This window comes from Poromitra crassiceps (genome assembly GCF_964638095.1).
Source record: "Poromitra crassiceps genome assembly, chromosome: 27".
NCBI lineage: Eukaryota > Metazoa > Chordata > Actinopteri > Beryciformes > Melamphaidae > Poromitra > Poromitra crassiceps.
Genome location: NC_139650.1, coordinates 3,829,950 through 3,856,366, shown reverse-complemented (window position 1 = coordinate 3,856,366; position 26,417 = coordinate 3,829,950). Strand labels below are relative to the sequence as shown.

Here is a 26,417-nt window from a genome sequence, read left to right as displayed (position 1 = left end):
GAAAATGTTGGGAAGATAACGGTGAATGGTGGAGAAATTAAAGACGTAAGAAAGCTGAACACACTGATTCAGCAGAGCGAGGGAGAAGATGCAGGAAGCGGCCAGATTAAGAGCAGACAGACAACACCAGAGGATCCGCGGGCCACGACACATGTTTTCATTTAACCCTTTACAACATGTTTGGTTGTTGGAGAGGAATGGAGAAAGTCTCACAGGGACCTGGACACACTCAACGGTTTCAAGAACCTTTCAAAGCAGGAGCAGTTTTTGTGATGATGTTATCAATCCATTATCTAAAAAAAAACGTTAAATAAATGACATTAACTTTCTGTAAAAAGACATATATAAGAAATTAGAATAAAAATGAAAAGATAAAAAATGAAGTTTCATGCAGTTTCCAGAGCAGGAGAAACATTTTTCCTGGAAAACTCTCAAAACTCAGTAATCAAATGCGGGACAAGGCCCCCAGACCTGTATTCTGATGAGGCACAATAACATTCAGTTGCACTTGCATCACATCAACCAGTCTCTCTCTCTCTCTCTCTTTCTCTCTCTCTCTCTCTCACACACACACACACACACACACACACACACACACACACACACACACACACACACACACACACACACACACACACATACAGTATAACAATCTCTTGATTTGCATCCCAGTCGTGGAGATTGAGGCTGATACCTCCTGCAGCAAGCCATCCTCTGCAGACTGTATTGTTGCATTGTTTGCTATTCATCGCAGCCACAGTGGACATGTATTTATTTGTTCAGCTGGCCCAGACTTGCCATTTGGCACTTTTGGCGGAGGCCAAGAGGGCGCTTGAAATAAATGTGTTTAGATGTGCAAGACACACACAACACTGTATTCACCCGTTAGGATCCAAAAGCAAACAAGAGGCAGAGAGGAAACGATGAGGTGCAAAGGTCTAAGCATTGTGGAGGGAGTGGTGGGGTCCCAAGGGAGCAGCAGCCCACCACACACAGCACTGCAGAGTCCAGAATGGGTCAGAGAGGGAGGGGGTGAACAGACAGAATGGGGGGCAGGAGGGAGGTTAGCGGGGGTGGAAAGAACAAACTCGTGCAGAGGACAGAGAGGGGCTGGAGAGGGGGATGGAGGGGGGGATGGAGAGGGGGGGATGGAGAGGGGGATGGCAGAACACAAGGCGAGCAGGGAGGGGAGGGAGAGGTTTTTCACAAAATCTGTGCCAGAGTCCCTCAGTCCTGAACAAGCTCTGAGAGGGAGAGGGGACAAGGAGGGCCAGTCTCTTTGATCAGGTAGGTGTGTGTGTGTGTGTGCGTGTGCGTGTGTGTGTGTGCGTGCGTGTGTGTGTGTGTGTGTGTGTGTGTGCAGGTATGTGTCTGTCAATACACACACAGTGTTAGATAGTGTTATTGTTGCTATGAAACTATATAGGAAATGAATAAACAAAAAGAAAAGAAAAAGAAAAGACAAAAAGACAAAAGTTTTTGGTGAACTTTTTTCTCCTGCAAATCAAAGCTATTGAATATTTCCCTGTACTGCGTGTGTCTGTACTGTGTGGGTCTGTCCTGCGTGGGTCTGTACTGCGTGGGTCTGTCTGTACTGCGTGGGTCTGTACTGCGTGGGTCTGTACTGCGTGGGTCTGTAGTGTGTGGGTCTGTACTGCATGGGTCTGTACTGCGTGTGTCTGTACTGCACGGGTCTGTACTGCGTGGGTCTGTGGGTCAGTACTGCGTGTGTCTGTACTGCGTGGGTCTGTACTGTGTGGGTCTGTGGGTCTGTACTGCATGGGTCTGTACTGCGTGGGTCTGTGTGTCTGTACTGCATGTGTCTGTACTGCGTGTGTCTGTACTGCGTGTCTGTACTGCATGGGTTTGTACTGCGTGTGTCTGTACTGCGTGGGTCTGTACTGCGTGGGTCTGTGGGCCTGTACTGCATGGGTCTGTACTGTGTGTGTCTGTACTGTGTGGGTCTGTACTGCGTGGGTCTGTACTGCATGGGTCTGTACTGTGTGTGTCTGTACTGTGTGGGTCTGTACTGTGTGGGTCTGTACTGCGTGGGTCTGTACTGCGTGGGTCTGTACTGTGTGGGTCTGTACTGCGTGTGTCTGTACTGCATGTGTCTGTACTGCGTGGGTCTGTACTGCGTGGGTCTGTGGGTCTGTACTGCGTGGGTCTGTACTGCGTGGGTCTGTGGGTCTGTACTGCGTGGGTCTGTACTGCGTGGGTCTGGCAGCAGTGAGAACCACTTACAAAGCAGACATTCATGTCTATGTTTTTCTTTTTTTTTACACGTTTCCTCCCTGTGGACTAAAGGAGCCCTAAGAATGTGCCTCTCTGCAGTAGCAAAGCACCCTGAAGTCATGACGTAACTGCCCTGCACCTACTGGCTGATGCCACTAGTTTTGTTTTTAGGAAGAAAGAAATACCAACATGTATTCCCCAAGTGTGAATCTGTACAAATAAGATACTTTTAAACAAGGTTGTACCTTTTGTAAAAGATCCAACTGTTATTTATTTATTTTGTTATTTATTTATTTATTTATTTATCCCCCGTATTGATGGTCCTCGGGTCAATTTGACCCGAAATGAAAAGTTTTTCCATCAGAAATGTGGGTTTCTTCCATCAAATTGCCCGAAAATCACATGGGTGGTTCATTGAATTTTGGGTGTTTTATTCAAAATAGTTCCTCCTATTGTCCTCCCGGGTCAAATTGACCTGGTCTGGTTTGACTGTTTATAAAAGCACCATGAACTATACATTTTCACCCAATTCTGTGTTGTACATTTTGTTAGCAACTCCATTCCAAATCATTGCCACCATTTGTACTGTATGTATGCTTTCTATTAGAATTTATCGTCAATAGAGCTCATTTACATAAAATTATATATAGCTTTTATGTGTCATTTTCATGACAACATGACCCCTCCCCCGTATATGTGTGTGTATGTGTATATATATTTTTGTGGAAATATATATATATATTTATATATATACTGTATGGTCAAGCTTAAAAAACACAAGACACAGCTTACTTTGAACTGTTTATTTAAAAATGTAAAAAAAAATATACCGTATATATCTTGCTCAATACAGTCACTACAACCTAAGTACTCTTGTAATGAAAGAATGATTTTCATCATTTCTGAACTAAAAGGCATGTTTCTAATTGTAACGTCTCTGTACATCTGTGACTTATCACAGAATAGGAACTGTGACAAACCCTCTGATTTCTGGCTGCACAGCATCATACTGCATGAGTACTGGTTCAAACTGAGCTGTCGCAGAGTTTAGAGAAACATATATGAATATTAAACTTCTGCAGTATTCCCAGTTGGGACAATCTGACTTAATGGCCTCTATCGTTGCATCGGCCTATGAACTGCGCCCAAGGCCAGACGCAACCCAGAGTAGTGGGCGTGGACCAGCGCACTCGATATTTTGGTATCGGCGCTACAGGCGGCCTCAAGCATTATAACCACGCCTTTTAAGCGTAAAATGATGCACAATCTGGTCATTGGAGAAGTGCAGTAAACGAATCACAAGCGTCCCTTTTAAGCTCCAATTCCACGGAGCGATCCAGTAAAGCCAGAAAAGCCAAGCGCTCTGTTCCCCCCCTCCCTTTCATCCCGTCTGTCTGTCTCCATATATAGGCTATTATTCCATATTATTATCATAGGTGTAGTGCCGGTAGAACGCGGGGGAACGGCGTTCCCATACTTCTCCAACGGGTGTTTTGTGTGTGTCAGTGTGTGTGTGTGCATGTCGAGCCAATAAAACGAGTGAAACTTGGCAACGTTGTCATTCGTCCTATATTTAAGGTGGGCTGAATTATTCACACAGCATCAACTCGTGGCTTGAAGAAAGAAGGAAACATTCCACCTTAACTATATTTAAGGTGGGCTGAATGATTCACACAGCATCAACTCGTGGCTTGAAGGAAAAGGAAACATTCCACCTTAACTAGCTACAGCGCGGGGGAAACCTCAGTTTAATAAAAGCTATACTGAAACAGTTACTGGCTTTTTCAGCATCAAAATATTTTTTTTCCCCCCAGTAGCCTACCTCACTTTAACAAGTAAAGATGAAAAAGGCAGCCAAACATCCTTTCATTTTTCGGACCAGCTGCTAAAAAGGTACGTTTACAAGCATGAAGAAACTGTTAAAAGCGTGTTTCTTTTCAACGCGGTTGAATCAAAGTTAGCGTTAATCACCCCATTGCAATTTGCATCGCCAGAATTCACCACAAAATTCTAAAAATGCCGGCCGCCACCACAAAATTCTAAAAATGCCGGCCGCCGTGTCAAATGATGATCAATGCCTTGTGCAACTTGTGTGATCGCTGGTTGAGAGATTGTTTAGCTGTTTGTGTTGATAACTGACTCTGCTGAGTCTGCTCTGCTCTGCCCATATACGTCTTTTAGTTTCAGAGCTGCAAATGTCATGGGCTACAGGACACCAGTAGTGTATAAAGTACTTGAAAACCATACTTGAGTACAAGTAAAGATATGTTCCCAGAAAAAGACTTTGGTAAAAGTCAAAGTCATTCATTAGAATATTACTTGAGTAAAAGTCTTAAAGTACTTGATATTTTCTGTACTTAAGTATCAAAAGTAATTTTCTGATATTAAATGTACTTAAGTATTGAAAGTAAAAAGTACAAGTAAATGCTGCTAAAAAAATCAAGCAAAAGACATGCCTGGGCTTGAGTGGAAGTCTCTTTCTTCTTCTTGACTTTTATAGCCGCTGGCAAACAACGTTATGTTGCATTACAGCCACCAAATGGAATGGCGTGTGGATCGTGATTAACGTAACTTGCAAACTAGGAGCACTGATTTGACAAACCTGATTGCTTGCAGGCTACGCAATTTCTTCTGATTTTACTTTGTAACTAAGATGCTTGGGGGAAATGTAGTGGAGTAAAAGTATCCATTATATTTGGGAAATGTAGTGGAGTAAAAGTGAAAGTTGACAGAAATATAAATACTCAAGTAAAGTACAGATACTCAGAAAAAATACTTAAGTACAGTACTTAAGTATTTATACTTTGTTACATTACACCACTGATGCTGGGAGATTTCACATGTGTGGCTTTGTGCCTGTCTGCTGTCTGATGCGCGAGGGAGTGAGAGAGAGAGAGAACTAGCAAACTTTTTTTCCAGCAGTCATTATTGTGCCTGTCTGATGAGCAAGAGAGAGGGAGTGACACAGAGAGAGGGGGGACAGAGAGTAGATGGCAGAGGAGAGCTCCGCACAACCGGCGCACTGAATAGGCCTGGTTTTGAAAAGCGCTAAGCGCTAAATTAACGCCAGGGCGGAAGATATCGTTAGGCCGGTATTTAAGGCCGAAACGCCCATTCTGGCCTATTCTGGCACTGCGTTTGGCATAAAGCGCATTTCGGGGCCTAAAGCCATGTTGCTATCTTCCCGAGGCAGGCGCAAGGCACGTTTTTTTTGCTTTTAACGCCAGTTTTTGCGCCTAAGGCCTGTGGGAGAATAGGGCCCAATCTGTTCAGTCCTAAACAGCTGTAAACTTTTCTCCAGGTAACTTTCCATGCCTGCCCAGGCCACACATACAGACAGTAATGGCAGGCGTAAAACTGTTCTCCCTAAGCAATACATAAAACACTGTTTATTCACATAAAACGGCTCTGGCCTAACCATGTAACAAACACAACTCTCTCTCTCTCTCTGGTAGATTACAGTGAGTCCTGTGTGACTGTGACCATGCATGTGGCGTGTGTGTTCCTGTTGGCTGCCCTGCTTCCCTCGTCTCTCTCCCATGGATGGGACCCCTTCTCCTGGCTGTACGGCCCGCGGGGCTACCAGGCAGCCCAGGCGGACACCACAGGAGGGGAGTGTCCGGCCGAGTGTGACTGCCCCCCGACCTTCCCCGTGGCCATGTACTGCGATGGGCGGGGGCTGACCGCCATGCCGACCATTCCCTCACGCATGAAGTACCTGTACCTGCAGAACAACGCCATCACAACTGTGTCCGACTCGTCTCTTGTGAACGCCACCGGTCTCGTGTGGCTCATGATGCACCACAACCAGCTGACGTCTGCTGGCATTGGCAAGAAGGTACATCTGGCCTCACTCGGAGCCATTTTGTTGAGCCTTCAGAAAATGATGTAATGGGAACATCTAGGTAGTGTGGAGGTAAAAAGCACTACCACCGCGGAGACACGGGTTCAATTCCCGACAGCGGTACTTCCGACTTTGGTCCGACGTTCCTACAGACACAATTGGCCGTGTCTGCGGGTGTGAAGCCATTGGGGTATAGAGACACTGCATGTAATAGGCCACGCCCATCACGGGGGAAGAGCTCCGTTCATTTCCACACACCAGCGTCATTTTCCTTGAATTAAACATAGCTAAAAGCTGTTGTGTGGTGGGGCTGCGCAGACAACAAATGTAAAACATCGCCAGTTAAAGTTTTGTTGTACTCCTGAGCAAAACAAGGAAGCCATTGAGAATTGGCGAGAAGAAAAATGTGGTCCTAGCTGTCAAGAAGTAAGTTGGAGTGTTCATCTTCCGTATATACGATCTTTTGGTGCAACACGCAACCATGCACGTGACATAGGAGAACGCCAGGATTGGACAGGAGTTTGTGTTTTCCCCCGTCTTGGGCGTGGTTTCTGAATGATGACGCGTTACGCAGTGTCTCTATATATGTGTCCTGGTCGCTGCACTAGTGTGCCTCCTCTGGTTGGTTGGGGCGCCTGCTTGGTGGGGGAGGTGAATAGCGTGATCCTCCCATGAAGCGTCTGCACATGTATCGGAGGAAGCATGTGCTAGTCTACGGCTCTCCCCAGATGAGCAGAGGGGGTGGAGCAACGACTGGGAAACCAGGGGAAATTGGCCAAATACGACTGAGGAGAGAATGGGTGAAAAATCTTGGGGGGGGGGTTCATTAAATAAATGGCTTCACTATGCTGTGCATGTCAGTGAGTCATCCAGTCTTCATATCACCAGGCATTCCGCAAGATGCAGGGCCTGGAGCGTTTATATCTGCAACACAACAACCTGACCCGCATTCCCTCCAACCTGCCTCGCTCTCTACGAGACCTGAGAATCAACCACAACGTCATTGACACGGTAACGCTCGCACAGTTTCACACAAGCCAATCGCCAGGGTAAGATGTCGGCATTGTAAGTTGATAGAATCCATTGAAATGTTCATATTTTACATTTCCATCCACAAAGGTGTTGAAATGTGGACATTTCGGTCCTCCAGCACAGACACAGACTCTTCTTTTCCCACCTTGTTGGGATTTAGGGGGTTAGGGATCTTGTTTGAGTTTAGACAAGTAAAACAACTGCTGGTTTTAGGCAACAAGGGCAACTTGGTTGGGGTTAGGGTCTGGGTCTGGGTCAGGATTTGAACCAGCTCTCTCATGACGAGAAAATGACATGTCGGCGAACGCTAACGGGTCTGCCACTCCCAGCCCTTCTCCCTACTGCGGCTTTGACCTATAAAACCTCAGAGTGTCTGGAAGTTACCGCGTACAACGTTAATTATTCCTGTATCTAAATGTAAAAATGATACATATTTTTGTTCAGAAATGTCCATTATGTTACATTTCTTTGGATTTCAAAAATATACAATGCTGACATTGCAATCAGGCGACTGGGCTATACTGTTCGCACAGTTTCACAAAGCCCGTATCTTGATCAAAGCCCTTATCAGACTGTGACAGGCTTTTGTTCCACTGTTGCCTAGATAACGCCTGCAGACCTGGAGGGAATGGATAACCTCACCATCCTGTATCTCCATGACAACGCTGTGACAGACTTGGGCACATCACTGAAGGGACTGAAGTCCCTCACACTGCTGGATGTCAGCAGCAACAATTTGAAGAAGGTATCGTGTGTGTGTGTGTGTGTGTGTGTGTGTGTGTGTGTGTGTGTGTGTGTGTGTGTGTGTGTGCACGTGTGTGTGTGTGCACGTGTATCAGTCGATGGAGTTAGCAAACCTCAGTTGTATGAAATGTGTCCCCTCCTCCTACACCCCCCTGTATTCACTTGCCTCCAGGTGCCAGCGGCCCTGCCCGAGCTTCTCCACCAGCTGTATCTGGAGTCCAACTCCATAGACTCTCTGCCAGAGGGCTTCCTGGGCCATTTCACGCAGCTGCAGTACATCAGAATGGCCCACAACCAGCTGACGGACAAGGGCATCCCTCCCAACACCTTTAACGTGTCCGGCCTGGTGGAGCTGGACCTGAGCTTCAACAGGCTGGAGAGGATCCCCCCGGTCAGCACCACGCTAGAGCATCTCTATTTGCAAGCCAACCAGATCAAAGGTAATCCACGCACCACGTTTTGCACGTTGTTAAAAGGACATAGGCTACCAAGGTGCACATCATACAAACATTTAGGCTATCATGTCACAGATTATAAACAGGCTATAAATGCTGTGATACATGTCATCAGACGTTGGAAAATGTTTCATGTATATGTACGTATCTGTCCCCATATAAATAAATGAAATGAAATTCCCGACTAAAAATATATATTTGGCCCGTTATCGCTGTTGCTAATTGGGAATCTATCAGAAGTCCGCACTTACATGTTGTAACACTCGTTTTATACAGCAATCTTCTGGATAGATACAGTTGGTCATGTTACTCCTGGAAAATGGGAGGATTTCCCCCAGGCTGACCCATTGACCACGTGTCTATGACGAGACACCTCCAGAATGTATAGTTAGTTTCTAAAATGGCAGCTGTGTGAAAAAGGTAAAGTGTGATGCTTACGAGACGTGTCACCTCCCCTCTCTTGCTGTAGAGTTCACTCTGGGGAGCTTCTGCACCGTCGTGGATGTGACCAACTTCTCCAAGCTGAGGACGCTGAGACTGGACGGCAACGAGATCGGACTGCAGGACATTCCCTCTGACTCCGCCCTCTGCCTGCGCCTGGCATCCACTATTGAGCTCTAACGTGTCACACACGCACGCAAACGCACACACACGCACACACACACACACACACACACACACACACACACACACACACACACACACACACACACACACACACACACACACACACACACACACAGACAGACAGACAGACAGACAGACAGACAGACAGACAGACAGACACAGACAGACACACACACACACACACACACACACACACACACACACACACATACATACACACACAGCTCAGTGTGGGCTGCCCCTCGGTGTGGCAGCGTTGTGACATGTGTGCCTGCAGCACCACAGCACAGTGGCCTACTTCAATATCAACAGCAGGGGGCAGCACCTCTGTAGGCTGTTGCTGTTCTATCGTTCACATTACAGAGGGGAGTAAGGCACTTGTGGTTGTTTTTATGGCAGTGGTTTTCCAACCCCTTGAAAGGCTACGAGAGATTTCACACTGAGGCCATTTTGCAGAGAACTTAAAATACGTGGATTTTTAAAGCTCGTTAACCTGCCCTTATCCATAAAATAGGCCTACAGTAGCCTAGCTATATATAAGTTACAAAAGAGACTTTTTAAGCTACACGTGATGTGTTTCAGTGTGATGTGACCCGGCCTTCCCTCCATTTTTGTTTTTAATTCTGACTCTCTTAATTATTATTTTTCCCTCACTTCCTCTGCTAAGTTGACGCTGTGACACAACATACAGTACCTTATTACAGTACCTTATTATATCACTAGCTGTTCTAGTCATAGAATACTATAACATTAAGTATAGATCATAGTATCTGCTGCATGAGAATATGTTTATCACGTCTCTCACAATCATGTCCAAATGTTATTGCAATATTGGATGCATTGAGCCAATTATTCTATTTCTATGTTTAAACAAAATGCTGTGCGTGTTCGTTCCAACAGAGGATGCTGTCTTTGTGCACAAATACAGTGACGGCAATTAGCCCTAGAAGAGAGTTTTGAAAACTGTCTCCATACTGTACTATACTGAATCAGACACAAACAGGGCTTTGGGTGTAGTAGTGAATTATGATGTTTACCACGGGCGCAGCCTGCGCAGCGCGTGGTCAAAAGAAGGCGTTTCGGGGTGAGTCAGTGCAGTCAGGAATGGATGACGGTGATGATGTTATCAGTGATGATGTCATCAGTGATGCTTGGGTTGCATGAGGTGGCCTGGTTTGCTACATGACGCACGTGGTCCTGGGCCGAAGTTGCCCTTGTTGATTTACACATTGCATGGATTGATCTCCAAACTGACAAAAGGTTTTATATATATAGCCTAAATATATGTTTACAAGCCTGTTCGCAAAATAAATAAACTCATTTTTTTAGAAAGACAAGTGTACTTTTTGTTGTTCAAACGTGGTTTTGTGTCTGTGTTTGATATATACTTTCCAACATTGAGACCTAGAAAAAAAGTTGTGGGGAGGGGGGGGGGGGGGGTTGAGTTCCAGAGACAGTTTCCTGTATTCTGGTGTCTATATGGAACTGAATGGGATATTGTTATGGTTGTTAGCATCTAATTATTAAAAATGCGGTAGGCTAGTGAAAGAACAAGCAAGTAATGACAGATAGGCCTACAGTATTTCAATTTCAGCAGCAACAGCAAATAAGATGTTTTAAACATTTGCGGCTTTCGAATATATATTTCTGATTTTCCTTTTTTGGCTGGGAGTTCCTAGCTGCAGGAAGCCCGGGGAGAACATGCAAACTGCGCACAGAAAGGCCCTTTAGACGAGCCCACCTGGGCAGTGTAGGCACTGAGGACACGGGGATGGGGACACACCCTCAGCATCGCAGGCGGGAATCGAACCCAGGACCTTCTTGCTGTGAGGCGACGGCACTACCACTGCGCTACCGTGCCCTGTCTCATTTTCCAAGGTGCACTTATACGCCATGTGTTTACGAGCTGCCCTTAAATGCTATGAATAATATCAATGAGGTGAACAGTGAATCTCTTGTGGAACAGCTCAATATAGGTGCTTTGGGACCACAGGAACCTTCTCATAGTTCTAGAAACAGTTGGAGGAACTCTCCCCTTCCCTCATTATGAGACAGTGAACATCTATCTTTCCCAGTGGAACAACAGCTCAATATGAGACAGTGGTTGTGGGGCGTGACTGTATACTGTATGTGTAACCTGCTCTCCCTAAGGCCATTGCTGTGTAACTGATGATGCTCTCTGTATACGCGCCTCTGACTATACTGGTTAAAAATAAAGACAGCTGAACAGATCTCATTTTGGTCAATGACGGCTCTGACCACTACACAATCTCTGCATCTCTGACCACACCCACCTCAGATGACACAACCATGTGACACATAATTGTTAGAGAATAGAATTTCTCTTCACCGCTAAATGTGATAATTATAACAGCCTATCTAAATAGCATTAATTATGTGTATGCAATTATAGCTTATAGGGTTTTTCTCAGACTTATTTCCTATATATTCTTGAACTCCTGTTGGTTCCCCAATAATGTGTGGCCTTTTCCCTACTACTATTATGTCAACCTGATATTGGTTCCCCAATAATGTGTGTCCTTCTGGCCATCTACAATTATGTCAACCTGATACAGAGAGAGAGAGAGAGAAAGAGAGAGAGGGGAGAGAGAGGGAGAGACAGAGAGAGAGAGAGAGAGAGAGAGAGAGAGAGAGAGAGAGAGAGGGAGGGAGAGAAGGGCGTGTGCTATCGTGACTGTTCTGCTCAACCCAACAATCAACAGCTCATCACAATAGCTCAACTCTCATTACGGTTAGAGTACACACACACACACACGGGCGCGCGCGCACGCACACACACACACACACACACACACACACACACGGGCGCGCACGCACGCACGCACGCACGCACACACACACACACACACACACACACACACACACACACACACGCCTATTCAACCTTTTTGTGAAGTATAGATGAAAGCCATATAAAGTTATGATATTGTAAATTAGCATTAGTCTACTTTATTCTCTGAAAAGTTTGCTTTTTGGACGCACTGAGGGAAGTAAATGTCAGGAGCCCCCCATACCAGGCTTAATCAAATATGATCGCTGTTCACACACCACACTGACAAGTTATTTTGCAAACAACAGCCGACTGGAAAAAAAAATCTGCGTTAATGCAACAAAAAAGTAATCTCACATAAAAGGACATATCCTTTAAAATATGAATAAATAAAGAAGAAAATGGAAGATGAGGAAAAAACAGGCGTTAAATCTGATTGGCCACCCCAAAATCCTGATTTATGTTATGGGCGGGAGCATCAGGCCAGTTCATTTATTTTTCCAAAACGACACTCTTCGAAGCACCACATGTGAAAAAGTTATGATTAATCTCAGATTTCTGAGAACAAAATTAGAATTATGACTCAGAATTCTGCAGAATTCAGTCAGAACTCTGACTTGGGACCTGCCTACATCCTCCCTAAATGCGCACACATAGTGCCCCACCTTGGCCACCCCTGTCAAAATGGCCTGGACACGCCAAAGCCTCCGGCAGCTCTTTTCTCCATCAGGACCCCATTTTTCCTCTGTTTTGACAAGTGCTCTATAAATAAAGGTTTTGATCATGTTGTTATTATATAAATGCACAGAGCATATCTCACAAGTGTGTGTGTGTGTGTGTGTGTGTGTGTGTGTGTGTGTGTGTGTGTGGGGGGGGGGGGGGGGGGGGGGGGGGGGGTGTTTGTTTGTGTGTTTGTAGTCTGACATAATCCTCCCCCCCAGCTACTAGTAGTCAAATAAAGCAATAAGCCACACAAGAGGCCTTGCTCACTTTTGACTCATCTAAAATGATGTAACTCATGACCCGTCTCTGACCTGTAGTTCCGGTGTCCGCCTGTTGCTACTAGTCTTCCGACATGAAATGCTGTTGTAGTGGAGCCCAGCGTGGTTGTAGGCTACTTGGCTCGGGGCTGTATAATGTAGATATGTGACATGAGTCACATGATTTTGGATGGGTCAAAGTCATATTTCCGGTGTATCTTGCCCATTCTATGGCCAGTCGAGTTGTAATATATTGCCATGTCATGGTGTCTTGGGGTAATTAATAAACGAGATTGATTCTGTTATTTTTCTATCATTTCTTTGGTAGTGCTATTTTACATTGAAGTCAACGGGGAGAGGCTTGCGTTTTCTCCCTAAAAGGGGGCGGGGCCTAATTGCCGATCTGATGTATGGCTATTAACCATATATCTCAAAGTTTTCTGCTATGGATACCTCATGTATATCAAGTTTCCTGCTATGGATATGACATGTATATTGCTTCCCGGATTTTAACACACACAGGGCGAGGCATTTCGGTAGTATCATGTGATATGCTGTCACCAGACATGTGGTGTGTTTGGCTTTCAAAATATGACATCAGTCATAGCGGAAAATATCAATGACTTCTGACCGCTACACAATCACTGTAAGCACACATTAGCTCTATGACAGCATGACGTGCTACTGTCAGTGTCACCAAAACCACCTCACATGACACAACCAGTGTCAACCTGACTGTTCTGCTCCGCCCATCAAACAGCTCAATCACTGGCCAACTGACACACAGAGGGATCAGCAGCACTCACATAAAAATAGCTCTTGATTATGGTTAGGAATCCTGATTTAAAGTTATAATCTCAAAGATTTTCATCTAAATAAAATTAAATAAATTTAAGAGTAACTCGCAATGTTGATTGAGGGTATGGTCCATTGATGGAAGCCTTTGCAGTATATAGTGACATTATGTGACAGTAATGTCACATAATGCAACACTGTTTGGATGTCACCTGCAATTACCACTCATCGCCATAGATGTCACCCAAGAGAACAATGCTGAAATCTTAGATATTATCACTTTAAACTAAGAACTAAAAAAATAAAATAAATAATAAAAAACAAATAATGTGTGTGGTGTAATATATATATATATATATATATAACCACGTAGGACTGCCTCCTCCTTCCTCAGACGTTGATTGGTCCCAAACGCATATCTGACAGCATGGCAAGTTGGATTTATCGCGCAAATATCTCGCGAATCCAGCTGCCTCGTTAGCTATGATGACTATGCATGCGCGTGTACAAATTGCGCCAAATTCGACACTGCACTTCTTCAGGTTCCTCGCAACACACTCGCCAGGTGTGAGGTCAATCGGACGGACGGTTCCTGAGTCCATGTCCAACTCCTTCGCAGCAAAGGACACATACAGATGGTCCTGCCTTTATAGTTGGTTCACCTCAGTGGGCCTATCTTTGTCACAAAGTTCATAGAACCACCACAGCAACATTTGACTACATTGTTTATGCACCGCTGAGATTTATTGCACCAACAACAGGCATCCACAGAATTGTCAGTGAGGAAAATATAGGAGAGACAATGAGGCAAATTTCAGATGTTTGGTTTGGACCCACTGTTGCCTACCGTCAGTGAACACTTGGAGACATTGACATTCAATGTGTTTTTGAGCTGTAGGCCTACTGTAGAAAGATGGCAGCTAACTCTCTCGTGGTCTTACAAACTTCACTACAAAGTTTTCACTCTGTTTGACATAATGTTTGTTTTGGGGTGAACAACTGTTCTTTTATGAAACCATGGATGCCAGGTGACGCAATACGACAGATTCAGTAACTTTTCAAAACCTCAAGGCTATATATCTATGCAAAATAGCCTATAATAACATGTTATCCCTCTTATCACTCTAAATGTTTTTTATTTAGGCTACTCATGCGAAATACAATTTTACAAACAAGAAATATGTATTAATAAAACAATTGAGGAATTCATTTGAAACTCTGTCAAATTACATCAAAGCAGCAACACACCCACTTTTTTGTATTTGCAAATTAATGTATGGTTGTCACTTGTCACAAATTCCCAAGGCACGCCAGAAGAAGATGCAGAAGAGTGGGGCAACATCTCCATTCACTCCAATCAATGGACCGTTTTTTTACTCTCAAGAGTTCCAGGAAGTAAGGTCCTGGATTCAGCAGCACTGTCGAGTTGCAGCAAAATTGACAGTTTGTGTTGTACTTTTCTTTTCTTTTCTTTTCTTTTTTAGAATCACAAATTGTAGCCTACATTATCAGCTTTATTTTAGCTTTCAAAAGTAGCGCGGGAGTGGCCATGCTCCTGGCTCATTGGCTAATGAGTCACGCATTTTGGTCCTCTGCTGACGCCACTCTCTCTCTAAATTAGCTCTCTCCCCTCTGAGAACGTGGTGACGCGAGATTACTCTGTAATTGCTCGGAGGCAAACCATTTGGGAACCATTGGCCGCCCACATGCAGATCAGTGAAGGCGATTGGCTGGAAACTAGCAGCTGTCAGTCGCCGGTGGTAGAGACTTTAAATAGACCCACCTGAGCAATTTGAACAGTAGTCCACAACAGAAAGCAGGTTGACCAAGATGAGGAAATACGGCTGGAGCAGATTCAAGAGTCTTGTTCTCAGAAAGTCCGCTGTTGTTCACCAGGTAGGAAGGCAGGAACACCTGTTTGATGGACTTTCACTCGCTCCTTCTTCTAGGCTTTTTATGTTTAGGGTTAGTTCATCTTGTTCCCTTGTTCATCTTCGGCTGGCACTGCGAGACTAGTCTGTGGTCGAACCAGCGTGACATCACGACAGCCGGATGCACCCGGATATGCCACCCGGAACCGCAGCATTTATTTATTTATTTATTTATTTATTTATTTATTTATTTATTTATTTATTTATGTATTGAACCGCAGCAGTTAGTATTGTGCCAAAGAAATGTTAATATCTAAAAAACTAGCCTATATCACATCGTTTATATTGTAACATTCTGAATGAGAGCAAGTAGGCTATACTATACTATACTAGCTCAAGGGTCTGTAGCCTGTACTACGAAGCTAGTTTAATGCCTTATCCGAGTAAGTTTGAGTTTAAACCTGGTTTTAGCCGTACTACAAAGCAAGTTAACTTTCAATCACCATGGCAACTGACGCTGCAAAGCTAACCTGGTCGCGACCAGGTTAGCTTCAGAGGATAAGATCAAAATCCATGACAGACCCATATAATCGGCTCTCTGGAGTCACTCACCGTTCATATAAGATCGCCATATGAAAAATAGATTGCAGTCAACTGAGAATATAACAAGAAAAACATTTGTGGCTCTGTAGGCTACATAATTAAATTAAGCCTACTTACCACTTTATGTCTTAACAGCTCAACGATGCGTGGAGAAATATGATCACTATTAATCACCGCGGCGCATATCATGAATGGACCCTCAAATGGAGTGAGGGTGATATTCTCCTACATGCCAGAAAAGCCTATACATATAATATAGATATGGGATAAATATGGATAGCCCCAGCAGTTTTCTTATAGTAGGCTATTAGGCTTTATACTAGGCTATTATATATATGAATTATTCGATCAGTGCAACCACACACATGAGTGATAGAGATCATTATTCATTGAGCATGCGTTTCTAAATCTATGGTCTAAATAGGCTTACAGATTGTGGAAATGTATAGACTGAGATTACACATTTACATGTGTTGCTGCTGCCTGTATCAATGCAGCTGTATCAATCGCTGATCAAAGTAAATCAAATGACTGATGTGAATACAAGCTGCTGCCTTAGACAGCCCTTCAGCAGACTATCCAACGCGGATTTTCATTCTGACATTAAATCGCGGATACATTAAATATCCGCTAAAACTCTGATCATGCACTGCACTTCATTGAACGAGGAAATGGGTGTGGAAATGGGTGTGGGCGTGGATAAACTCAGCTGTTCATAATGTGATTGGCTGGCGCACCTCTTTCGCGTGGACGCGCGCCTGTGCACGAGCGAAAAACGTGCGCGTGCACAGGCAGATCCCAGGTCCACTTACCTAGTAAAAAACCAGCGTCGTAGTATCAGTTAACTAGATAGCTTTGATCCTGTTCAGTCAAACCAGATCAAAGGGACTTATCGCGGATCTGTTAAACTAGTTTCGTAGTACAGGGCTCTGATGTAAAAAGCTGCCATTTGTTTACCAACAATGATCCCTATGGCTCCATCCTCCAGTGGCTCATTTCAGCAAGGGGGGGGGGGGGGGTAATATTGTGACATCAGATGTGCAATGTGAGGAATCAGCGTGACGTCACGACGGCAACAAAACCCGACTTCCTACATTAAGATTTTAACATCTTAAAAACTATAGGCTATGACATTGCTTATATTTTGGCATTCTGAGTCAGAGCTGAAGTAGCTCAAGAGTTTGATTGTAGGCTATAGGCTAGGCTACATGTCGTGTTAAAGTCGTGTGAACTGCCGCAGTTTTTAAAATGTAAACCGCACAGCCGGGGCTAGAGTGAGCACTCAAGGCTGGCTCCATAGTGGCTCCATTGGCTCCATTGCTGTTTTCCCCGCGGTTTGTTTACCAAAATGCTGCTCGGCTGATCCCTCGCGTAGAATTGCTTTGTTGTTATTTTTCTTACATTAGAAGGAAGATAATCTCTTGTATTTTCCACCTGCGTTACTGTAACTTACTGTACACCCAGCAGGACACGCATGTGGAGGATGGGGATGAGAATAGTGTGCGTGGGAACTGGACCAACAAGAGAGAGTACATGCTCTCTATGGTCGGCTATGCTGTTGGCCTGGGGAATATCTGGAGATTTCCATATTTGACCTATAAGCACGGAGGTGGTGAGTATCTGGCATATAATCATCAGGGCTCTACAATCATACATTCCCTGAGACAAGCAAAATCAATTAAAAAACAGTAAATATCATTAACTCTTGCCTTTATATGCCACCCACCCCAATCCCTCATTTTGAGCAGGTGCCTTTCTCATCCCTTATTTCCTGATGTTGGTCTTGGGTGGTATTCCTCTCTTCTTCCTGGAAGCCTCCCTGGGTCAGTTCTGCAGCCAAGGCCCCATCAACACATGGAGAGCAGTGCCAATACTCCAGGGTAACTTGCTGATTGCTCTGATTGTGGTCAATTTGACTCAGATGTCTTCTGTCAATAGCATTTCTCCACTTGTTTGTACATTGTAGAAGTGAGAAGTTACAGTATTCACACACCAAGAAAAAAGAAAGGTCCTTTGATATTTGGGGCGATAACTCAATTGCATATTCATATCACAGGTGGTAGCATTCTTGAAGGGTCAGTACATTTACTGTGGCTTTTTCTGTCTTGATCATAGGGTTAGAACTTCCCTAGTGTTTGTAATGCTTTAGTCTTGGCCAGTGAGAAGAAACCAGACAAACCATGACAATCTGATTCCTTTTTCTTGACATGTTTGTACACGAAGAGGGAGGCCCAAACTTAAAAAAGGGTTAACTTTATTTTTAAGACTCCTGTTTCTTTTTACACAAGTGTGTCTGTCTCTCGCTTTATCCTTCTTTCTCTTTCGCTCTATATCTCTCTCTCTCACACACACACACACACACACACACACACACACACACACACACACACACGCACGCACACACACACACACACACACACACACACACACACACACACACACACACACACACACACAGTACCTATGAAGCCCATTATAGTGAGATAATTATGGTGTGACTATACTCCATGTCCCAATCCCCTTCAGGCCTTAGTCATGTAGCACAGGGGTTTTCAAAGTCTGAGACTATGGGTGTTCCTTTAACAATTGAGCCCAAGATAGCCTGATATTGCCGTTTGACATACTTCAGACTACACCAAATACATACAAAGGTCTGTCTGAACTGAAGTCATTTATTTTTTCTGTTCTGACTCTGGGAAAATGGGAAAAACAGTCAACATCCCCAAAACTACTATATCTGATCTCTTTCACCAAATCACACACATTTAGCATATTCTATGTTACGTCCATTTCATAACTAACATTGTTTCTCTTCCATTCACTGAGCCTCCCCTGAAACTGCTTGGATCCCTCCTGCATTATTCTCTCTCTCTCTCTCTCTCTCTCTCTCTCTCTCTCTCTCTCTCTCTCTCTCTCTCTCTCTCTCTCTCTCTCTCTCTCTCTCTCTCTCTCTCTCTCTCTCTCTCTCTATTCTCTAGGTGTTGGCTGTTGCATGTTTATGGTGAATGCACTGGTCTCTGTTTACTATAACGTCATCATCGCATACGGCCTGTACTACATGTTCGCTTCCTTCCAGTCCCCTCTGCCATGGACCAGCTGCTCCAGTTGGGCTGACAGTAACTGCAGCCTCACACCTAGAGGTACTTTTCACTCCATCACATGTACTTACAGTCGGAGGAAGTGTTGATCAGCTGTGCTGTTGGTTTACCCCCTGCTGAGCCCTACTATAAAGCCATGATCAGTCTGCTGTCATCCACAAACTGATCATCGAACTGATTTGTCAATCTCACCCTTAGTCCACTGCCGTTTACACCAATAACAATGTTTAGGTAAGAATGGGAAAAAATAGTTTGCTTTGCTATGATTGATTGATTGATTGATTTTATTAAGGATATAAAAGACAACAAAATCCAAGGGATAAACATGTAAAAGTGTCAACACTTATTTCCAACATGGTCCCTGGTCTTGTAAAAACAGGACATACAGTAACGCATAACATCATATAAACAATACAGATCAATCAAGAATAAAAAGAACAAGAGATACAATCAACACAAGTTCAAAAACCATTTCAACGAAAGGCTCAGCACATTACTCTCTAGCGCAGGGGTGCCCAATACGTCGATCGCGATCGACCGGTCGATCGCGAAGGTAGTGTGGTCGATCGCATGGCATTGAGGAAGATTTTTTTTTTTTTTTTTTTTTTTTTTTTTTTTTTTTTTTTTTTTTTTTTTTACTGTTTTCCCACTGTTTCCACTGTTTTTCCACTGTTTTTCCACTGTTTCCACTGTTTTTCCACTGTTTTTCCACTGTTTCCACTGTTTTTCCACTGTTCCACTGTTTTCCACTGTATACTCAGTGTATATATATATATAAATAAATATGCTTGGTAGCTCACTTTGACTTGGTCATTTTAAAAGTAGCTCGCAAGCTGAAAAAGTGTGGGCACCCCTGCTCTAGCGTCTCGCTTACTCGGCGAGAATTTTTCCAGAAGGTTTTTAAAACCATTCAGAGATTCGCAGACTTAAGTTCGTTAGGGATCTTGTTCTATTGTGGGCCAGGGGCGTAAAGTGGTTGTGCCAATGTGGAGGGGGGGGGGGGGCCCTTGCTCAGATCACACCCATTTCCGAACTTGGTCTTCATTTGGATGTCGACTACACACACCCGTAAGGTTTTCTGACTGCATCTTGTACGGTGTTGACGCCATCGCGTTAGCTTCTGCGGTAGTTACTGCTACGATACTGTAGGTGTCTCAGGACGACATTTTACACACACACACACACACACACACACACACACACACACACACACAGACTCACAAGGTGAAAACATGAGCAAATGCTGTTGCGGCTGGTACTCGTGCTTTTTAGAGGACATTTTCATTCCAGTCATTTAATACTGTCCATTTTTACTTCTGTAGTGAAGTGCAACTTATCTAGTCTGCCAGTGGCCAACTGGACTCAGGATAATGGCACGTGTCCTTCATCCAACATCATCTCCATTCCAGTGCAGAGCCCCACCGAGCAATACTGGGAGTAAGAGCCACACATGCATGCAAACCAGTTTGCACATCCACACACACTTGGTACCGTGTTGACTGTGTGGTCAGACCACTCACTCCCCTCTCTCCCTCCCTCTCTCCCTCCCTCCCTCCCTCTCTCCCTCCCTCTCTCCCTCCCTCTCTCCCTCCCTCTCTCTCTCCCTCTCTCCCTCCCTCCCTCCCTCCCTCCAGTCTTGTGGCTCTGCAGCGATCCAGTGGTCTTGACGACACGGGGCCTGTAGTCTGGCACTTGGCTCTCTGTCTGCTGCTGTGCGTGACCCTCGTGGCTGCAGTCCTCCTCAAAGGTGTCAAGTCCTCAGGCAAAGTAAGACCTGCTTCCACTCCTTATCGGCTCCTTGTCCACGTTTTGCCAAGCTTGAGGCCACATCAACATCAGGCCTACCACAAATTCAGCAGCCAATTTTCACACATGTCTTCCCATGCAAAGTGAGCAAGCCTCTCCCTCAGTGACCTACCATCAGAGGCTTGGGCCTCAGATACCATACATACACCAGGGGTTCCCAAACTTTTCAGACTAAGTACCACTACGTACCAAACCAAATTTCCCAGGGACCACTTCCACTGAGTGCGTATACCACCCTACAGGCTACTAGCTGGTTCAAAACGGACACACACGGACACACACCTGCCAACATTACGCTGTGAAAAAGAGGACCCCTTTGAAAATATTGTTTTCCCTCGCCAAAATTTAGCCTAACTTTGGAGTGTTGTTTAGCTACCTTCCTGACAAACTAGCATGGTATGGTTGCTACAAATCAATTCCTTCTTCTAGTTTCATATGATACCAGAAACTTCACTCTGGCTTTAAAACTCAGCCTGCTGCAGTCTCTGAAAGTAAATGTTCAAAATTGTGATGTTTCCCAAATAGAAAATTGGCTCAATAACGGTAATATGTTGCAGCTGCACATCATTTGATTCGTAGCCCGGAAAATATTTTTTCACTTTTCTGCACCCACTACATGGAACAATCTATAGTCTGATCTTAAACTTCAGAGCTTAGTAACCCTGAACTGTTTTAATGCTATGGTGAAATGTATTCTCTGTATGCAAATGTTTTATCTGATCATTTTAATGTTATTCAAATTCATGTGTTTATGTGTTTAATGTTGAAATGTTTTGCTGCTGTTCTTGGCCCAGGTCTCCCTTGTAAAAGAGATCATTGATCTCAATGGGACAAACCTGGTTAAATAAAGGCTAAATAAAATAAAATAAAAATTAACTTTCAGCAGGGATGCATGTTGAAAATGTATTTAATTTTTGTGTGTGACCAGTGCTGACTCTGTTGAGTGTGTGTTTGTCTCCCCAGGTAGTGTATTTCACAGCCATATTCCCTTATGTGGTGATTGTGATCCTGTTGATCAGGGGTGTGACACTAGAGGGCGCCAGAGATGGGATAGAATTCTACATTGGTTCTCAATCCAATTTGACTAAACTGTATGAAGCAGAGGTAAGACTAGCCCGATGTTCACCTTTTAACTTCAGCACAAACAACAAGAAGCAAAGTTTGCACAACCTCTGTCTTGATCACTGTCTTTTTAAAGCATGTAGGTGTGTGTTTGTGTTTTAGGTTTGGAAAGATGCAGCAACACAGATCTTTTTTTCCCTGTCCATTGGGTTTGGTGGAGTCGCAACCCTGGCTTCCTATAACAAGTTCCACAATAACGTGTTCCAAGACACACTTATTGTGACCCTCACTAACGCTGGTAGGAAGATGATTAATTTCTCAGTTATGAATTGTATAAAAGAATGAATACCGTATACCAGCATATTGCCCTCAGAGCTTTAATTGTAAAGTGAGCAGTTTCTTGCATGATTTAGGTTTTTGCCAGCCTTGTAAATTTTCGCCATGATATTTTGTAAATCAGTTTTGCCATACCTCTTGGGGTCATTCAGTTCCAAATGGCATAAAAGACATGTCCGAAGTCTGACTGAGAAGCTGACAATCATGTTTTGTGGACATTTGCATCAGAACACTGATATCAGGCTATAAACTTTTAACATATTGAAAGATCCACTTACCGTCTCCTACACGTAGGCCATATCCTTGAAAGTAGTACAATGGATTAGTGGCTTGGGGATTGGATTGGGGATATATATATATATATATATATATATATATATAGCAATGGATTGGTGGCCTGGATTATTCAGAGTAATGAGCAGATAATTAATGAATGATGCTATTAACGTAATGTCTATCTGACTATGCTCCATCTCGTCCTATAGGCACCAGTGTGTTTGCTGGCTTTGCCATTTTTTCTGTTTTGGGTCACATGGCTCACATCTATGGAAAGCCTGTTGCGGAGGTCGCCAAGGATGGTACTGTATATTATATTATATTATATTATATTATATTATATTATATTATATACTATATGGCTATTAGTACAAAAGTTCTTCCTTTTAGGCTGTTACGTCCTCTGATCATTCTCCATCTTTGTGCAGGATTTGGCCTGGCATTCATTGTGTATCCTGATGCTCTGTCTAAGCTTCCCATCGCTCCCTTTTGGTCCATTATGTTCTTTCTCATGATTTTCACCCTCGGTCTGGACACCCAGTTTGCAGCAATAGGTGAGTTTGTCAACAGTGACTATCTATCCTACGAATGTGTGTAATCCCAAACTTCTTTCATTGATCCCTTTTCTACATCAGACTGTTGGATCACCTGTTTTACTGTTTAGCCTGTGCTTGTTTCAGAGTTTGAGGTTTAATTGGCTAAATGCTGTCTCCTGAAATGGCTCTTCTTGTCTTTAGAGATGATCTCCACCTGCCTGATAGACGGCTTCCCTAAACTCTTCCAATCCAGACGCAGCTTCATCACTATAGTGACGTGTGCCATCCTCTTCCTCCTCGGCCTACCATGTGTCACAAGGGTAGGTCTGCTTTAAAAGACTGACTTCATGTGACTGTCTCACATTAGCGGCCTGCTTACTGTGTTGTGTGCGTGTGCGTGTGTGTGTGTGTGTGTGTGTGTGTTAGGCAGGAATATACTGGGTGACTCTGATTGACCAGTTTGTTGCCAGCTGGCCACTGCTACTTATTGCTTTTTTGGAGATCATTGGCTTCTTCTACATATATGGTAAATATAAATGATAACAATTACCGAGATCTGTGCGTATAAAAAAGTGGGATCAGACTCACTCAACGTGATGTACGTGTGTGTGTCTTAAGTGTGTATTTTCACATGTGCTTCACAGGAGGGAACCGTTTCATTCAAGACATAGAGATGATGATTGGGAGAAGGAGCGTCTGTTTCTGGCTGTGGTGGAGAGCATGTTGGTTCTTCATCAGCCCCTGCATCATCTTAGTGAGTACAACCTCACACACACACACTACTGTTCATCTTTACATTCTGTGCAATGTTGTAGAAATGCCTCTCCGCTCTCCTGGTGTCTATAGGTGATCCTGGTGTGGTCTCTGCTGACGTTTGAACCCCCCAGCTATGCAGGAGTACAGTACCCTGCCTGGGGCTTGGCTCTGGGCTGGTGCATGATTGCATCGTGCCTCGTCTGGATCCCCGTCGTCGCTGTGTACAAACTGATGAGAGTGGAGGGAAACGCCTGGAAGGTGTGTGCCGTGTTCAAAGTTAGGAAATGTGTGTTTGGTCGATCACATCTCTGAAAGCCTGTTCATTTCCCTTTTACAATGAAGCCCCATTTGTATGCATCCTGCATTTGTGGGATGAGCAGCACAGCTGATTGTGTGGCTGGGTGGCAAGTGAAATTTCCCTGCCAATGTCAAACCGTGTATCCTCCTGTTGATATCGATTATTTTGTTCCACTGGTACCGTCTCCAAAGCTCAAGGCCAAGTTCCGTGAACCCAGACAGACACGCGAAGTGGGCGTCCCCAAAAAGACAACACCCCACGGAGACCCGTTCATCACCCTTACAGCACTGAGGAACCGTAGCTGTCTTCCAGACATTTGATTAAGATTAAGATTATTTGTATTTGTCCCGAGGGAAATTTGTCTTGGACATACAGACTGCCACATACAGTACAACAGTGCCATAACAAACAAAAAACAAGTAGTGCATAGCACACTAGTGCCGACATGTGCAAAAATACAATTAAGGTGCAGACATGAATCGATTACAAGTACAATCAACACTGCTTATGACCTGAGTTTAGGAGATTGACTGATAGTGGGATGAAAGCGTTTTTGTATCTGTTTTGCAAGGTTTCCAGGACGTTATGGCAGACGGCTCTCTGATCAGACAATCAGGAACAGACTGCACACAGCCAATCTCCAAGCTCATAAGCCTGCTGTGTAAACGAGTGGATGCGAGTCCAGAGTCGTAGCAAGTTCGTTAAACTCCCCCGGTATTCACCTTATTCCTCGACCTACGTTTCCCATGATTCTCAGCGGTTGCCGGTTGTCGACTTCCTGTTTACATTTTCTTCACTAGCAAGGAGGTGCGCGCCGCTGTCAAAGAGTGGGAACGTTTGACTTATTTTATCCGAAATGGCTAAAAATAGTAGTGTGGTTGCATAGCGGCGATATTTTACAAAAACGAGGTAAATGTCAATTCACTTCATACTGTATGGGCTTATTTTAGCCGAAATGTCTAAAAATAGTATGTGGTTGCATAGCGGCCACTTTTGTGTTGAAGGCTCAACGTCCAAACCGGAACTCTTATTATTTGGTCATTGAACGGAGCTTTAGCGGTCTCACTCTTTCAAGATTCAAGATATTGTCACTCCGTTGTACAATTATGCACGTGTGAAATTATTGTGCTGGGGGGCATCAATACAAGACATAGGTAGGTACAAAGTCACAACAATTATTATGATTATTTTCAGTCTCTTTCGCTATGAACGGTCCTGGGCGGAAACAGGCAACTGGCAGCTGGAAACAGGGAGGGAGGGTGTCATGGAAGCACCCGCGGTCTCACCAGGAAAAGGCCTCTTAACCAGCTCCGCCAAGGGAGCTTAGCTCTCTCGGCATAGTGGTTAGCGTGTGCGCTGGCGACGTGGAGAACGCTATAGTATGCTGATTGTTGCATCGATTGAGTAACCGCTTTTGGTGGGGGCAGTATTATGGTGTGGGGGACGGCGGCATCTCCATCACTGGCAAAACAAGGCTTGTCACCCTTGAAGGCTACTGTATCTCAATGCAGTAAGACGGGCATGTCCAAAGTCCGGCCCGGGGACCAATTGCGCCCTGCGATTTTAAATGGCCCATCGCTTGTCTCTCAAAATATACTATACGTGGCCCTCCACACAGTATGGGTTAATGCATTTTACGTTCACCTAACCTAACGAGCGTGAAGTTGACTGCGAGGTCCACGGCTTTCAAGAGCGCTGGGAAGTTGATTGCGTTTTACTGAAAGCTGAAACGGTTACGTTTGTCTCATCTGCCAAAGAGACCGTCGCTGTTATGAAAGAGTTCAATGTGAAGAGACATTACGAGACTAAGCATAATTCATACCAGTGATTGTCCAGCGACAATTGTCCGACCCGCATAATCAGCTGTGCTGCTCATCCCACAAATGCACGATCCATACAAATGGGGCCTACCCATATTCATGAGCCTCACCTGTTGCCTCCTTCCTACAGCGTCTGAAGTCGGTGTGCTGTCCCTCAGAGGATTGGCATCCCTTCCTGGAGGTCCATCGAGGAGAACGCTATTCACAAGACCGCTGTCAACACAGGAAGAACATCGACCAGTCAGATGTTGATGAACATGTTATCACCAACTCATGGCTCTGATGTATATTATGTATATTTGTCTCTGTCATGCGCACAGGCATTTTTTATTGTATCTCCAGCCTGTCATGTTTTTTAGTTTGTTTCTTACATTTTAAAAGTTTTTTTTTGGGAAGACATTTTAGTATTTTATTTGTTGAAGCACTGTGACCACGACCAGTGAACACATGTA

The 26,417-nt window shown here is 44.3% G+C and overlaps 2 protein-coding genes across 2 annotated transcripts; both read left to right on the top strand.

Moving 5' to 3' along the window:
* Window positions 1-1,200: 1,200 nt before the first annotated feature.
* Window positions 1,201-10,268, top strand: fmoda (fibromodulin a). Its single transcript, XM_083662045.1, has 6 exons — window positions 1,201-1,287; window positions 5,691-6,073; window positions 6,968-7,090; window positions 7,716-7,856; window positions 8,028-8,295; window positions 8,780-10,268. The coding sequence occupies exons 2-6, from the start codon at window positions 5,720-5,722 to the stop codon at window positions 8,929-8,931; spliced, it is 1,038 nt and encodes a 345-aa protein (XP_083518171.1). The 5' UTR covers window positions 1,201-1,287; window positions 5,691-5,719; the 3' UTR covers window positions 8,932-10,268.
* Window positions 10,269-15,333: 5,065 nt separating this feature from the next.
* LOC310799382 (sodium- and chloride-dependent neutral and basic amino acid transporter B(0+)-like) lies at window positions 15,334-26,248 on the top strand (the record flags this gene model as incomplete). Its single annotated transcript, XM_083661970.1, has 15 exons — window positions 15,334-15,399; window positions 17,445-17,589; window positions 17,726-17,857; window positions 18,956-19,117; window positions 20,398-20,512; window positions 20,710-20,842; window positions 21,845-21,985; window positions 22,106-22,241; window positions 22,765-22,857; window positions 22,984-23,109; window positions 23,293-23,411; window positions 23,518-23,617; window positions 23,736-23,845; window positions 23,938-24,105; window positions 26,096-26,248. The coding sequence occupies 15 exons, from the start codon at window positions 15,334-15,336 to the stop codon at window positions 26,246-26,248; spliced, it is 1,899 nt and encodes a 632-aa protein (XP_083518096.1).
* Between the last annotated feature and the right edge of the window lie 169 nt (window positions 26,249-26,417).